The following is a 15,674-nucleotide window of genomic DNA, read 5'->3' on the forward strand; positions in this document are numbered from 1 at the left end:
TTTGGAACATTTTAAGAGAATGGAAAAACCCTGGAAAGTATTTGGAATCAGGCATGATTATAACTGTGCCACAGGAAGAAACTGAGTGTTCTGGGTCATGCCTATCCTCTCGTTAAAAATACAATCTCAGCCCCTTGCCAGGTTCTCCTAAGTAGCCAAAGAAATTGTGGTTTTAAGTTCACTATTGCTAGAAACTTTGTAAATCAATCCAGAAGTTTCAGGGTGGAGTCCAAGAAAGGAGGCATGCTGTTTCATGGTGCTTTTAGCAAAGCAAGTCTTTACCTCAGGCTCAGGGAAGTCCAAGAGCTGCCCAAGAGCCTCACTCTTTAGCTCTGTTCCTGGCTGGGACAAGCCAGGTATGCCCAGCAGAGGCAGCTGTCAGGGACAAGGAGGACATGATCAGCTTCTGCTAATGCGCACTTCCTGATTCATTCTGGCTGTCCCCATTTCCCTGCAGATTTCTGGAGCACCCATCAATCCTGCAGACACCATTAAGAACCAGCCCGATCCAGCCCTCCTCACCCTTCTACTTAGTTTTCCTTACAGTTGAGTTTTATTCTCCTGAAGTTAAGTCTTCATCCAGTGTCTATTACTTGTTCTGCCTGTCTTGTTTTGTTTTGCTTTGTGAGACATGGTCTTATGCATCTCACTCTGGCTTTGAACTTGTGATCCTCTGCCTCTACTTTTTCAGTGCTGGGATTATGCCCTTCGCAGTTAGTAATGCCGTTCACTTATAAAGAATAGTTCACTGATCATCCTGCTTCCTTTTTTTTTTTTACCTTAGAGACAATTCTTTTTGTTGTTTTAAAATGTTATAAAAATTAACATGTTATGTTAAAATATTATAAAAAGCAAATATAAACCACCCTGAAACAGTGTGAATTACTCTTCCCAGTCTATACCCCATAGAATAGGAAATAGTTGTTCCGGTGATACAACAGATTTGTGTTTGATCAGGCTACGGTTATATTTCCATGAAATATAACTACTCCCAAATGAAATTTTATACAAGTTCAACCTCTATATCTCACAGTAGGTAAGAGTGACCTAGAACTGTGTCCAGAAGCACCAAGACTATAGCTCAGTGGCAGAGCACTTGCCTTCCATGCCCAAGGAATATAGGTTCAATCCCTAGTACTAAAAAAAAAAAAAAAGTAAAACAATCCATCCTGAAATGCCTGTCATAACCCTGCTTCTGTGTGACATCTCTTTCCTAGCTGTATATACCTTCTCATTCCCAGGTAATTACTTGCAAGTCCTAGAGACCTCCACAGTTCCTGACCATGTGGGTCCATGCACACTTGTATATGAGGATTTGAAAATGGTGTCAGTCATTAATACAGTCCCTTTTCCTGCAGGGTGAAGGCTGCGCAGACAGAGTTAGGACAGCAAATCCTGGCTGATTTTGAAGAAGCATTTCCTTCTCAGGGTACCAAGGTACTGGTTTGTATTTTGCCTCCAATATTATCACTGTGTTCACATTCTCTGCAGAGAGTGTGAGGCACATGAGTGATAATTCGTGTTGTGTCACTTCACAAGTGTTGGCTGGCACAGGCCGAGTGTCTGCTGACATGGATGGGCCTATTTTAAGTGTCACAGTGCAATGCTGATTTTTATCTGTGTCTTTCCAGCATCAGAAAGAGGACTCAGGCCAGGAGTCTTGGTTGGTAGACTACTTACCTAAGCATGTTTGAGGCCTGAGTTTGACCATTAGTCCCAAGTAAGTTGGGTATGGTGATTCATGTCTGTAATCCAAGCCCTAGAAGGTGGAGGTAAAAGAATCAGAAGTTGGAATTCATCCTTTCCTACATAGTGAGTTGGAGGCAACCTGGGCTACATGAGACTCTCTGGGAAAAAAAATAAATGGGCATTTGTTTGGTTTAATTTAATGTATGTCAAGTCTTGTAGCTTCTCTGCCCTATAAACTCACTTTTTCTCCCTCATAGCTGTGTTTAAAAAAAAAAATGAACCAAACAAACTTCAAACCCTAATGTTTTTTAGGATTGTTACATAACACTGGTTTTGGTTTGGTGAAAAGACAACTGGGAGGCATGTTTGGGAGCTTATGTAACTCTCATGACACAGTCCAGAGACTCACTTTTAATGATGGGAATCCTCGTCTCTGGGATTTTCCAGCTCGCTGATGGTGGAGCTGTCTCTGTTGTGTCTGCGAGGCCTACAGGCTTTCGCCTGGGAGCTGTTGGGTACATGTCTCACTCGGCTCCCCTCCCCTGGCTGTCACTGTGCTGCTATTAGCTCCATCCTTCACACTGCAGCAGATGTCATCTTAATGCTTTGCATGTGTCTGGGAGGACAGAACCCGCAGAGGCTTGTTTTCTCTATTATTTGAGCTATTTCAAGAGAAAGCATTGTTGAAGGCAGAAGTGAAGCAGAGCACCCAGCCAGCAGCATTCCTCATCGGGCTTTGTGGGTGGAGATGGGGATATACATTCACTTGGGAGCCAAGGAGCACTTCCTGAATCTGCTCTGTAATTCAATAACTGGAAATATCTTAATCGTTTTCCCTCTGTGCTACATTTGAGGAAATAGGTGGGGATGGCAGCCCTGGCTTGGAGATTGCTTTCTATAGACCAGCTCCTGACCTTACCGCCTCAGTGCTTTGCCGCAGACTGCCAGGAATCTGATGATTTGTAAAGCCTTTACTTGGAGAACTTCATCTCTCTAGTCACCCGATGTAACTCAGGGAAGGAATAGACTGGAAAGCCGTATTCTTGTTGACCCTATAGGAAAGTGGAGTTCTGAGAAGAAGAAGGAGGTTGCCTGGCTAGTAGCTACTTTTTCAAGTCAATGGCTAGTTGTGAACAGTTATCTTCCTAGGCGACTGCCTTCCTGTGTTCTCTGCCCCATCCCATTGCATGATGCTTCAGAAGGATATGGGCAAAAGCTGTCTTTACTGTTTGCCCATCAGCTAACTATGGCCCTTCTACCCTCTCTCCCAGGTCCCAGTGGTATATGATGTTAAAAGAGTTACTGGCTTGATTTCCTTTCCTGACTGTTTCTTAATGGGAAATTGTTAAGAGTTTTCTTTTTCCGTTTTAAAAGGCTATTGATTTTTTCCACAAGTCCTTGCATTACTAATCTACAAGTTTTACAAAGTGGAACCAAAAAATTTTTTTAAAGTATTGATTGGTGGGTGTGCCTACCACCCCAGCATCCTAGAGATTGAAGTAGAAGGATCATGAGTTATCTTGGAGGACACAGTGAGTTCTAGGCCAGTATGGGCTGCACAGGAGATACCCTGTGTTAAGAAAAAACTGAGCCTGGCATGGTGGCACACACCTTTAATCCCAGCACTCAGGAGTCAGAGGCAGGTGGATCTCTGAGTTTGAGGCCAGCCTGGGCTACACAGATAAACCTTGTCTCAAAAAAAAAAAAAATTTTTTTTTTAAAAAGAAAGTGTCCAAGTGTGGTGGTTTGAATGAGTGACTCCCATAGGCTCATGTGTTTGGATACTGGTCCCCAGTTGGTAGAAATGTTTTGAAGTATTAGGAGGTATGCCAGATTTGTGGTTTTAGGAGGGTTTTGTAGTTTTAAAAGCTAGCACCATTTCTGGTTAGTTCTCTCTCTCTCTCTCTCTCTCTCTCTCTCTCTCTCTCTCTCTCTCTCTCTCTCTGCCTCCTACTCTTGGATAAGGATGTAAAGTCTCAACCATTGCTCCAGTGCTCGGCCTGCCCATCTGCTGCATGTCTGCCCACCTGCTGCTGGACCCATGGGCCCCAATAAACTCTTTCTTTCAGGTGTTGCCTTGGTTATGGTATCTCTTCACAGCAGTAGAAACATAACTAAGACAACCAAAGTAATCTAGTAAATGTTTTGTAAATGAGAAAATTCGAGCCTCTGAGCCTATAGGTGTTAGTCTCTATGACTTGTTCATGAGCTCACACATTTTCATCCTGAAGCCAGAGTTAAACATTCAGTTTGTCCAGAGAACAGCAGAATAGCCATTTAGAATGGAGCAGGTAATTTTAACAGTTGGGCTCAGGCACCTTGTGTGATACCTGAACATTAGTTGAGACTTACCAAATTGACAAAAACAAAGAGAAGAGCTTCAGAAGAACTTATACTCATCCTGATTCAAGTTCATTGCTTTTTGGGTGAAGTTGAGTAACATCTCCCAAGCCATCAGGCTATCTTGCTAAACCAAGAGGTTCCAGAACTTTTTGTACTATAGAGGCCATGGTCAGCAATCCATTCAGGATGTACTAGCTGGTCAGTCAGATCCAGTTGCTTTGGTAGTAAATGAGGTCTTCTTAGCTGGTGTATCCTTACAACCCCTCCCCATATCAACTCTTCAGGTCATGGAGCCATTGCCATAGTTACTTCACCTTTGGCTAGCTGTGTGACTGCCCGTCAGTGAAACAAATCTGGCAGTTTAGAATGTGGGTGTGTTTTTTAAAACCATCACTCTTTTTGTCACAAATATACCTCTTTAAGAACAGGAATGATGCCAGGCAGTGGTGGCACACACATTTAGTCCCAGCACTTGGGAGGCAGAGGCAGGCAGGTTTCTGAGTTCAAGGCCAGCCTGGTCTACAGAGTGAGTTCCAGGATAGCCAGAGATACACGGAGAAACCCTGTCTCAAAAACAAAACAAAACAAAACAAAAAAACAACAACAAAAAAACAAGAACAGGAATGACAGTTGGGCATGGCAGGGCATGCCTGTGATCCCAGGACTTGGGAGGCTGAAGGAAGAGGACCCTGAGTTTGAGGCCAGTCTGGGCTATATAGCAAGGTCTTGTCTCAAGGCAGGCAGGCAGGCAGGCAGGCAGGCAGGCAGGCAGGCAGGCAGGCAGGCAGGCAGGCAGGCAACAGCACAAGCAAATAATGCAACAGGGTCCTAGGAAGGTCGGAAGCAGGAAGAAGTGGCACATGTGAGTGACACTGCCTTTTGGACCCTTCACTAGAATATGTTATCATTCTGGCTTTTTAGGTCACATTCAGTTTTGATACTCAGAAAGTAAAATTTCTTGTGATCTTCTCTGGCTCTGTTTTCTTGAATGTCTTGTGGATTCACAGGCTACCTTTTAGGTTGGCTACTGCAAGACTAGCTTAATGTTCTTTTCTCAGGGCCAGGTAACTAAAATATCCGTCTCCTGAAGCGGGACTGGGCGTCCAGGGAGAGCACTAATAACAGTGAGAGGCAAGGAAGAAGTAACTGCCACAGCCAGGAGATTCGCAGGCATGTCTGCCACTTGAACTGATGTGTGCTGTTTGTTTTACCAGAGGCCGGGAGGACCCAGCAATGTCCTGAGAGATGCGTGCCTGGTGGCTAATATTTTGGACCCCAGAATCAAACAAGAAATCATCAAAAAGTTTATTAAACAGCATCTATCAGAGTATCTAGTACTTTTTCAAGAAAACCAAGATGTAAGTATTGACCAGATGAGGTCAGATGAAACTATTTAATTTTGTTGAAAAAGAAACTAATGTTGCCTTCCTCCTGAGCTATCCTTTACTAATACAATTAACTATTTGTTAACAACTATTTGTTGTGCACTGAACCACAGATCCCCAGGCTGACTTTACAGGTTAGTGGTTCTTCACTATTTTGAGTCACTGGCCATTTGGAGAAATTAATGAAAGCCATAGATCTTCTCCCCCAGAAGAGTGTACCCTGTGTACAACACTTCGCATACAGCTTTAGGGAATACATAGACCCTTGGTGTCCAATCATGTCCCCAGGTGAGAACTCCAGTTCAAGGAAATAACTGGTATAGACCCTTTCCAGTGTCAGAAATGGAGGCTGTCTGTCTTCTTCTCTTGGATCCTGGCTCCTGCTTACTATTACCACTTCTGAGCACTGAGTGGTTTTGTTCCTTCCTGAGGTCGCCTGGCTGGACAAAATTGACAGACGTTATGCCTGGGTAAAACGTCAGCTTGTGGACTATGAAGAGAAGTATGGCCGGATGTTTCCTCGGGAATGGTGCATGACAGAGAGGATCTCAGTAGAATTTTGCCATGTGACGAGGTAAATTTCAGCTCTCCCCTACATCCAGGCCTGACTTAGTATCCATATGTCCTGCAAATTGGACACCATTTCCATCTTTACCAAATGATTGGCACCACCTTCACACCGACTACACCCTCCTTTTCTCTTCTCCTCTTGTCTCCAAGACGTCCCCATTGTCTAGACCTTGCCTCAAACAACTTACCTGCCCTCCCTTACCAGTTTGGGCCTCAGCAGTCAGATGTGTCTAGAGTGACTGAGCATGTCCACGTTTCCTTTGCTTCTGGATTGTGTGCATCTGTACCTAGTGTGTCCATCTGCTATCATTTGCCTCCTGACTTGCTAGATGCCCAGCTCCATAAGGACAGGTGTGGTCTTTCTTTGAGGATGTGGCAGACACTGAGGGAAGACTTTGCTGAATGTATTTCCATAATACAGCATTTCTATTCTGTGATTTCTTATATCAGCATCTGAACATCTTAAGCATTTTAAAGAGCTCCCATTCATCCTCTCTGCTGTGTCTGTGAATATAGTCTAGGCCACAAAGTTCCTTATGGAAGAATTACACCCCAGCAAAGTTAACTCAGGTATATCCAGGACAGATAAAGCCGGAGTCAAACTGTTTTGTTACTTATTTGTAACTATACCAAACAGCATGGTAAATGGTTTTCAATGCTATTTGCTCCATTCTAACATCATGTAATTATATTTGCCTTTAGGTTAATACAGGAGGGAAAATATCTGCATCTAAAATAGACTCCACTGCCTTAGTATCATTTATGGCAGTTCTCTCTGCCTCTCTCCTCCTCCTTCCCTCCCCCTCCCCCTCCCGTGTCTCTCCCTTTCTTTCTCTCCCTGCTCTGTATCCCTTCCCTTCCCCATCCATGATGCTGGGGATTGAACCCAAAGCCTTGTGCATACTAGGCAAGTTCTCTACCATTTGGCTATACCCCATCCCAAATCTTCCTTACAAACTGATAGAAAGTACCTTCAAACTATATACACTGCAAGACAAAAGGTTTTTATGTAATACTGATTTTATTTTTTAAAAATGGACTTTTAATGTTTATATCAGTTTAAGTTCACATCATAATTAGGTGGTCATTACAGAGATTTCCCATGCACCCTCACAGCCCCCTTATTTTCAACACTGCTTTTCCTCTCTCCACTGGCATGCTTATTGTCCTTGAACCTACCTTAACACGTTCAACAAAATCCATGATTTATATTAGGGTTCACTTTGGGTGGTGTACTTTGCTGTCATAGATATAGATCAGAGATACAGTATTTTTTTAAAGATTTACTTATATTTATGTATATGGATGTTTTGTCTGCATGTATATCTGTGCCCCACATGTATGCCTGGTACCCACATGGGCCAGAAGAGGGCATAGTATCCTTTGGAGTTGGAGTTACCGATGGTTATGGGCTGCCACATGGGTGCTGGGAGTTGAACCCCAGTCCCCTAAAAGAGCAGCCAATGCTCTTAACTGCTGGGCCATCTCTTCAGCCAACAGATACAGTATTTAATAAATAGTCAGGTATTGATTCATGGTTAGTTGTGGTTGCCAGCTTCCAAATCTTGTTGGCAAAGAAAGAGTGAACTTTTTGAGAAATTGCTTACTAATCTCTCTCAGCTTCAGTTGAACACACTTGCCAGGCAAGCCTGTGCAAAACGAGGTATGAACTAGCCGGGGAGTTAACTAAAGCCAGCAAGTCTTGCAGGCATTGCTGCCTGCTATTGTCCCAGCTAGGGCAGTGCTGCCATTAAGCTTCATTGTGAGGATTTTGGCAAACATCCTACAGACACTCACTCTGTCGTTTGTGTGGGAAGATGATGACAGCTTAGTGCTTACTCAGTACTCACCTGTTACTGTTAACAAATAACCTGAATTTTGCAACAGAGCACCTACGTACAACACACATAGGCAGAAGCAGCCAAGCATATAATGTTGTCTTTCACTGGCCCTCCAATGGGCATTTCTAGGGTCTTTGATCTGGATGAAGAGCTGTATATTGAGTTCTCTAGAAGATGAAGAGCTTTGTAATTCAGTAATTCATGACTTGTGAGATTATATGAGATATATAAATTGTATAGGAATAAGTTTCATCCTGTGTTATTAGCAAGTGACTGAAAATTTGAAGTTACAGGTGAGGTATTATGCTGTATGCCTTTAACCCCAGTATTCAGGAGTCTAAGGCAAGCAGATCTCTGAGTTTGAGGCCCTGGTCTGTATATCAAGTTCCAGGCCATCCAGGGATATATACGGTGAGACCCTGTCTCAAAACAACAACAACCACAAAGAACCACATAGAGATATAAACATAGTAATAACCACATTATCAGATTAGCATCTATAATCTTTATGTGTTACTATGATGTGTACAGTCTCCCTGTATGTGTAGATTCACTTCCCATGGATGGTAGAACAATTCATGAGTTTGGAAACAGTTTTTATTACAGTATATTGTTATAATTGTTGTTTTGTTGTATAAGTTACTGATACTTTCTTACTGTGCCTAATTTATAAATCAAACCTCTCCATAAATATATGTGTGGAGAAAGCATAGCATGTATAGAGCTTGGTCCCACCTTGGATTCAAGTATCTGAGGAAAGTTCTTAGATATGCCCTCTGTAGGAAGGAAGACGATTGTATTTCTATTCTCTAGGCTTTAGATTGAGTTTGTAATAGACCTCAGAATTTGAAATGATCCTATATATTTTTCCTGAATGAAAACTATTTCCTTTGACATATATTTAATACATAAATACATATATATTTATTTTTATTTTATGTATATCCTTCATGTATTATGTTCCCCATGTGCATGCCTGGCACCCGTAGAAGCTAGAAGAAGCTCTCCTGGAACTTGAGTTACAGATAGTTATGAGCCACCATGGAGGTGTTGGCAACTGAACCAGGTCTTCTACAAGAACAGCAAATGCTTTTAACTGTTGAGCCATTTCTCCAGTCCACTTTGCCGTATGTTGAATGAAAGATGTTTGTTTGACAGAAGTCTCTTTCTTTACTTTGAAGGACAGAACTTTCCAAAATCATGCGAGCCAGAGCTAAGGAAATTGAGGTGAAATTGCTTCTTTTTGCGATTCAGAGAACAACTAACTTTGAGGGGTTTCTTGCAAAACGCTTCTCCGGTTGCACCTTGACAGATGGAACCCTGGTAAGACCTTCCTGATGGAGCTGGGTTTGGGTACTAGAGGCTGGGTTGGCCAGGCTTCCTTCATGGTTTCTCTGTAAAGGATCCTTTCTCTGTGATGATGCTAGCTTGTGTCAGGTTGTCACACAAAACCAGCCAGTACCACATGGCAGCTAGAATAGTGGCAGACAGCTCACATCTTGAAGCAGAAGCAGAGAGCAAACTGAGAATGGCACATGGCTTTTGAAACCTCAAAAGCCTGCACTTGTTCCAGCGAGGCCACGCCTCTAATCCTACTCAACCAATGGCACCAACAGAGGAACAAGTATTCAAATGCCCAAGATTTTAGAGAACATCTCAATCAAACCACCATTGTCCTTAAAGAAACTGCAAATCACTAAAAGGACTAGTTAGCAGAAAAACCACTGAAAGAACTGTGTGTGTCAGGGCTAGGACTAGCTCAGTGATAGAGGTTTGCCTTGCATGCACAAGGCCCTCCCTAGGTTCTATCCTTAGTACTGCAAACAAACAAACAAAACAAACAAACAAACACCCCCCCCCCCCCCCCCGCACACACAGGCAGTGTCCCTCTGAGAAGCCTGTGCCTGGCAGCATCTGTGAGATCCTCGTGTCAGCCCTACCTGTCCCCTGCTTCTCAGCAGAGGCATAGGTAGCCTGCTTTCAGTCTAATAGGGTGGAGAATTTTCAGCTCTGAGCACCAGGCTCACCCTGGATGTAGTCCCTGAGCTCTCATGATGTCTGGCTGCCCAGGCTGGGTAGAGCTCAAGTGAACAAGTCACAGACCCCAACAACAGATTCTGGAATATTATTCAGCCACATGCCTGTTTTGATCCATACCCCACCTCTGTCTTCAGGCTCCCTTTCCTCATGATTTCTGTTTTACTGTCAGGTCACTGTAAGAACAGAACAGATGGCCTCTAGTAGCCGATGACCAGGATGCCTGCAAACCCAGGTCTGACCAGGACAGACTAATCCAAGAAATCCCCCAGTGGTCAACAGTGCTTAGGGTTGAGGCTCAGGAGGACAGGACAGGAAAAGGCAGTGGGGAGTGGATGTGGCCAAAATACATGTGGATACTTGAACAAGAATGTCATTTTGCAACTTCTCCATCACTTTGTAGAAGGAATATGCTGTAGCTAGCAAGTTAGGTACTAGAATAACGGGGCAAAGAGGGTCCTTGTAAACAGCCCAAGGCTGCTGAGCAGGTCAGCCAAGCAGACCATGAGATGCCGGCCTAGGCTCTGCTCCTGTGTGTGAGCACAGTGCCCTTTTTGGTGTGGTTTTGTTGTGGAGAACATGTGCAGCATTCACTATCTGGGTGGCACTTAACTGATCGCCGGCCACTTCTGTCTGGAGGGGTGGAGCTGGCATGCTTATATCTCAGGGTCACACAGCACTTCGTCATCTTGGTTTCTGTAGCCTGGGCTGGCTCCTAGTCTGGAACCTTGTCGTCTCATAGCTGCTGTACTCCATAGCTAGGAACCCTCTTCCCCAGACCTTGCCTTCTTAGTTATGTGACTTTGACTTTTTCTGGCAGAATGAGTTTGTCATTCTCCCTTATAATCATTCAGGAATTACTTTTCCTGTCAGGCTCCTAAGGGAGTTTCAGATCATAAATCCTTGACCAGGGACGTGTGTGTGCGCGCGCACTACAGAACATTGTAATCTCTTTATTTTATTTTTTTCTTAGTTGTCAGCTGTCTTTCTGTGCACTTCTCCAGGTCAGTCAACATCTAACAGATTTCAGCCTCTTCTTCTGGACCATTGTATCAAGCCTCAACAGCCAGTCTGCATTTTCAGTCCTGACAGTGAGGTCCCATAGACAGTGAGGATTTTCTTTTCAATGTGAGTTTTAGAACACTACTAGACTGCCATGGCTTCCCCTAGCTTTGGTGTGCTATGAAGGTCCGTACCGTAGGCAGCATTTGCACTGAACCTGGTCCCAGCCATCACCTGTTTCTGGACTAACAGGTCATCCATTCTGCTTGTGTCCTGTAATTCTTGATGGGAGGGACTCTGGTAAACCACTCATAGCTCCTGACCATGCAGTAGATGGCCCTAGGAAGATAGGCCTCAGCTCCCAGGCTAGCTATCAGCCACCTAACCTGATGACCTGCTGTCTCCTGGTCCTTTGCTGCTTGCCTCCAGAGAAGACTTTCTGAAAATCCTTTTTTGAATACCATTTTGTTTTAGGGTCTCAGAATAAAATGGATCCAGGTGTAGCTTGATACTATTTAATACATGTTACATTTTATAGAAAGCTAGTAGACAGACTCATTGGGGTCTCATCGGGGAGCAGGCAGTGAGTCAGCCAAACAGTCAAGTTGTCCAGAGATGCTTCTTATGGCATCACACACACACACACACTCCACAGCCTCCCTTTAAGCTGTTGGTAAATCTGATGGTAAAAGGTGCATGGTACATTTTTAACTTTAAGGATGGTCTTTCTTGCTTTGTCTGCCTGTACTAGGGCTCCCAAGTTCTATCCCCATTCTTTACTTCAGCTATTCCTGCATGAGTGAACAGCCAGTGTGTTTGCCTCTTACCTCAACTTCTGACCCTGCAGGAGGGATTTAAGAAAGTCTAAGGCTCACATGCCTTGAAATTAAAAGCAAATGTCTGTATGTGACTTAACTGTATCCACATGCATTTGTAGTGACTTGATGATTAGATTGAAGGTGAGCAAATTCTATCCAGCCTTCTGCTGAAAGCAGAGTAGATTGGGGTTAACTGTTTCTCTGAATTTGAATTTTCCTTTTCTTTGTCTTTTTAAAAACGAATCCTATATCATGCTGCTAAGGTCCATTTCCTTTGGCTAGTTACATAGGTTGTCCTTAAGGATAGAATTGTCATTTAGTTTAGAGGTCATTTTTAATGTAATGTATACTTGTGCAGCTTAAGAGATACAAAATTACAGAAACATTTTTCTGTTTTGTCTTGTTTTAGGTTTTGGATACAAGGTCCTACAGCCTAGGCAGGCCTAGAACTCGGGATCCTCCTGTTTTCCCTCCTAGATCTAGCCCTGTAGGCAGGCATCACTACACCCAGCTTGTGCTTGTCAGCCTTGACATTTACACACAAGAACAGTTAAAAAGCCTGCACAGAGCTGGGCAGTGGTGGCGCATGCCTTTAGTCCCAGCACTTGGGAGGCAGAGGCAGCCGGATTTCTGAGTTCAAGGCCAGCTTGGTCTACAGAGTGAGTTCCAGGACAGCCAGGGCTACACAGAGAAACCCTGTCTCAAAAAAAAAAAAAAAAAAAAAGCCTGCACAGAGCATCCCACCCTTCTAGCAACTTAATGCCTGCCTTAGGGAGGCCATCAGGAGAGAAGGGGAGCTTAGGGTCTCCCAGGATCTGTTGTGAACAAGGAAGTAGCTTTGTTATACCTGAGGATCTCTCATCAGAGTTTGAAAATAAGTGGTTTCTTTTTTAAGTTTTTTTCTTAAGATTGTGTGTGGGTGTGGGTGTACACACCCACCCCACCCCTGACACATGAGTGCTCGTGTAGGCATGTGTACACATGTACACATTCACTCATGTCTGGTGCCCAAGATCAGAAGAAATTATCATATTCCCCAGGAACTGGGTTAAGGATGACTGTGAACCACGAGTGTGGCGGGAATTGAACCTTGGTTCTCTACAAGAACAAGAGCTCTTGTCCACTGAGTCATCACCACACTAGCCCTCACCTCCCATACCTTCCTAGCCTCCTCAACCTTCCTAATTCTGGGGCCTTCAGTGTGGTAGAACTCTCAACCATAACATTGCTTTTGTTGCTACTTGATAACTGAAGTTCTGCTACTGTTATGAATAGCAATGTAAATACCTGTGTTTTCTGATGGTGGTCTTAGGTGACCCCTGCTGTTTTAGCCCCTATAAATGATTTCTTGATGCTAAAGGAATATATTCTAGCATTTGAATAGCATCTGTGATGGTTTGTGTATGCTTGGCCCAGGGAGGTGTGGCCTTGTTGGGGTAGGTATGTGGTTTTAAGACCCTCATCCTAGCCGCCTGGAAGCCAGTCTTCTCCTAGCAGCTTTCAGATGAAGATGTAGAACTCTTGGATCCTCCTGCACCATGCCTGCCTGGAGGCTTCCATGCTCCTGCCTTGATGATAATGGACTGGACCTTGGAACCTGTAAGCTACCCCCAATTAAACGTTGTCCTTATAGAGTTGCCTTGGTCATGGTGTCTGATCACAGCAGTAAATCCCTAAGAGAGTTTCCTAAAGGATAGTTAGGTTTTGCCTGTTCTAAGGAGAATGTAATACTTAGTCAAGATATAAAATCTGGAAATGATAGGCATGAGTGAAGAAGGAGAAAAGAAGGGATTCATTTTCCCATCAGAATTGAGAACTTTGGTTGCTTTTATGTATTGTGTATGTGACTGCAGGTCATGTCTAAAGAGAGTCTGCTGTTTTAGTCATTTCGGAGAAGACCATGGCCAATATCTAGGTTTTCCCAACTCTGCCTCAGACTTATGATATGTTGGTTTTTCTTCTGTGCATATATAAAATCTTTTTCAAACTCACTATGTAGCAGAGGCTGACCTTGAACACCTGATCTTACTGTCTCTGTCTCTCAAGTGCTGGGATTAATTACATGTGCGCAACTTTACACCTGGCTGTTACCTACATGTTAAACATTGATAGAGAATAAAATATTTTAAAAGTAAGTTTTTTCCCCCTTGGCTGGAGCTCTCTAGTCTGTTTTTGAGACTCCCTTATGAACACACACACACACAGTATGTACATTTCCTATTTTCTGTACAGAAAGCAAAAACCTTGATGTAGAAACATTTGTAAGTACTAGTCGAACAAGACTTCAAGTGTGCTCTGTACAGAGGTTCAGAGAAAGAGAAGTTGAATCGGACAGATGCTTGTGGGTTAGTAGGGAAAGAAACCCCGTAATACCATCCTATGTGAGACATGAGCGTGTGGCAGCAAGAGTGGGGAGGATCGTAAACACCAGGTGTGCTCAGCCCCCACCCCACACTTGTGATTGTCAGCTAACGCTGTAGGCCGCCTAGCAAAGTGCAAGTCAGGAACTGAGCTAGTGCAGTGTTTACAGAGCGAGAGGTACAGAGAGTACGGGGCTTTCATCTCAGAACTAAAAGCTTTCTCCTTCAGGGAAAGGGGGGAAATGGCCTTAAATTTCAACGCTCCTTCTTTGATAAAGTAACATGTTCAGCCAGGGCCTCCAAAGAGGACTTGTGTGTGCAGGCCCAGATGTGGAAACGCACCTGACTGAAGCCAAACTCTTCTCACAGTAAATGAGACAACTTGGCTGGCCTGTGTGTGGCCCCTTCTGTTTGGAAGGTGCTAGGAATCCCATGTGAGCCAATCAGTGGGAATTAAGTTGCTGTATGAAGAACTTTATCTTCCCTCTTGGACTTGAGATCCACTGTCATCATCGCTAAAAGAACGGATTTTCTTAAAATTGGAAATCTCTTCCCTTCTTGGCAAATACTTCATTTCATCTAGCAGCACAGAGTTTATAGAATGTGTCATTCATGTTATTTAAAATCCAAATCCAAACTAGCAATTCTCCCTGGTCTACAACAGCTGCAGAGCAGGGAGGAGAAGTGTGGCCAGGATGGCTGACAGCAGGGCTGTCACCCAGAGGGCTATACTGTGCCAATGGTTGCTGTTGGCAAAGACTTGTTTTCCCTATGCCATGTTAATCTGAGCAGCGGCATGGCCCTCTGAACCATGTCTTGGGCTTGGTACAAGAACATTTTTCAGCCGGGTGGTGAGTGCATAGTAGTGTGGCTTGGAAGGAGGAAGCATGTGCTGTGCTGTTCATACCTGTAAACTGAGTACCACTGCTTCTGTTTCCTAGAAAGATCCTCAAGAGATGAGTCAGTGCAACAGGCTATGTGGTGCTGAAAAGAAATGGTTTCATAAGACTTTCAGTCCTATGTCCTTACTTCACTAAGTGCACACTTATGCACACCTTTGATTCCAGTACTAAGAAGGCAGAGGCAGAAAGGTGGCAAGTTCAAGGCTAACCTGTCCCCCTACTAAGACACTGTCTCAGAAGGAAGAGACAAAACCTAAGGCTTTACTCAAGTCATCATCCCTATTAGTATTAGTGGAAGCCACTGCTCATAAGCCTTTCCCTGTATGCCAGGTCATGTGTCCAGTTGCTCATTTTCCATTTGAGAACAGAGCTGAGGCTTGAGAAGCTAGGCAGATCCAGTAGTAGAGCCTGGACTTGAACCAGATATGTCAGATCCAGAGCCAGTGCTCTCCCCTCAACCCCCACTCTACAGGGTCTTCATCTGAGTGAGTGTTCCCGCGTCAGTCTCCTAGCAGCTCCAGCCAAAGTGTGTGATTCTCAGACCTTTCTTTCCCTTCCCTTCACTGGTCCCCTTGCCCCCCACCTCCTCCACCCCGTCCAAACTTTCTCCAGAATCCATGTCTCCAGCTCAGTCCCATCCTCTTCAGCTCTCTCTGCAGCACTACATCAGTCCCATGCCATTTCCTGCTCCTATCGTCGTCCTCTCCCCAATGTGGAAGGATTCTCT

General features: G+C 44.1%; 1 protein-coding gene across 1 annotated transcript in view; it reads left to right on the forward strand.

The window, feature by feature from the left end:
• The window catches only part of Vps53 (VPS53 subunit of GARP complex), a 133,361-nt gene that overhangs the window by 53,275 nt on the left and 64,412 nt on the right, over nucleotides 1–15,674 (forward strand). Inside the window, exons 8-11 of the mRNA XM_034505814.2 lie at nucleotides 1,359–1,437; nucleotides 5,247–5,390; nucleotides 5,849–5,991; nucleotides 9,010–9,151. Of these exons, the coding sequence (XP_034361705.1) occupies nucleotides 1,359–1,437; nucleotides 5,247–5,390; nucleotides 5,849–5,991; nucleotides 9,010–9,151 (508 nt within the window). The remainder of the gene's footprint in view (nucleotides 1–1,358; nucleotides 1,438–5,246; nucleotides 5,391–5,848; nucleotides 5,992–9,009; nucleotides 9,152–15,674) is intronic.

This window comes from Arvicanthis niloticus, chromosome 6 (genome assembly GCF_011762505.2).
Source record: "Arvicanthis niloticus isolate mArvNil1 chromosome 6, mArvNil1.pat.X, whole genome shotgun sequence".
In the NCBI taxonomy this organism is placed as follows: domain Eukaryota; kingdom Metazoa; phylum Chordata; class Mammalia; order Rodentia; family Muridae; genus Arvicanthis; species Arvicanthis niloticus.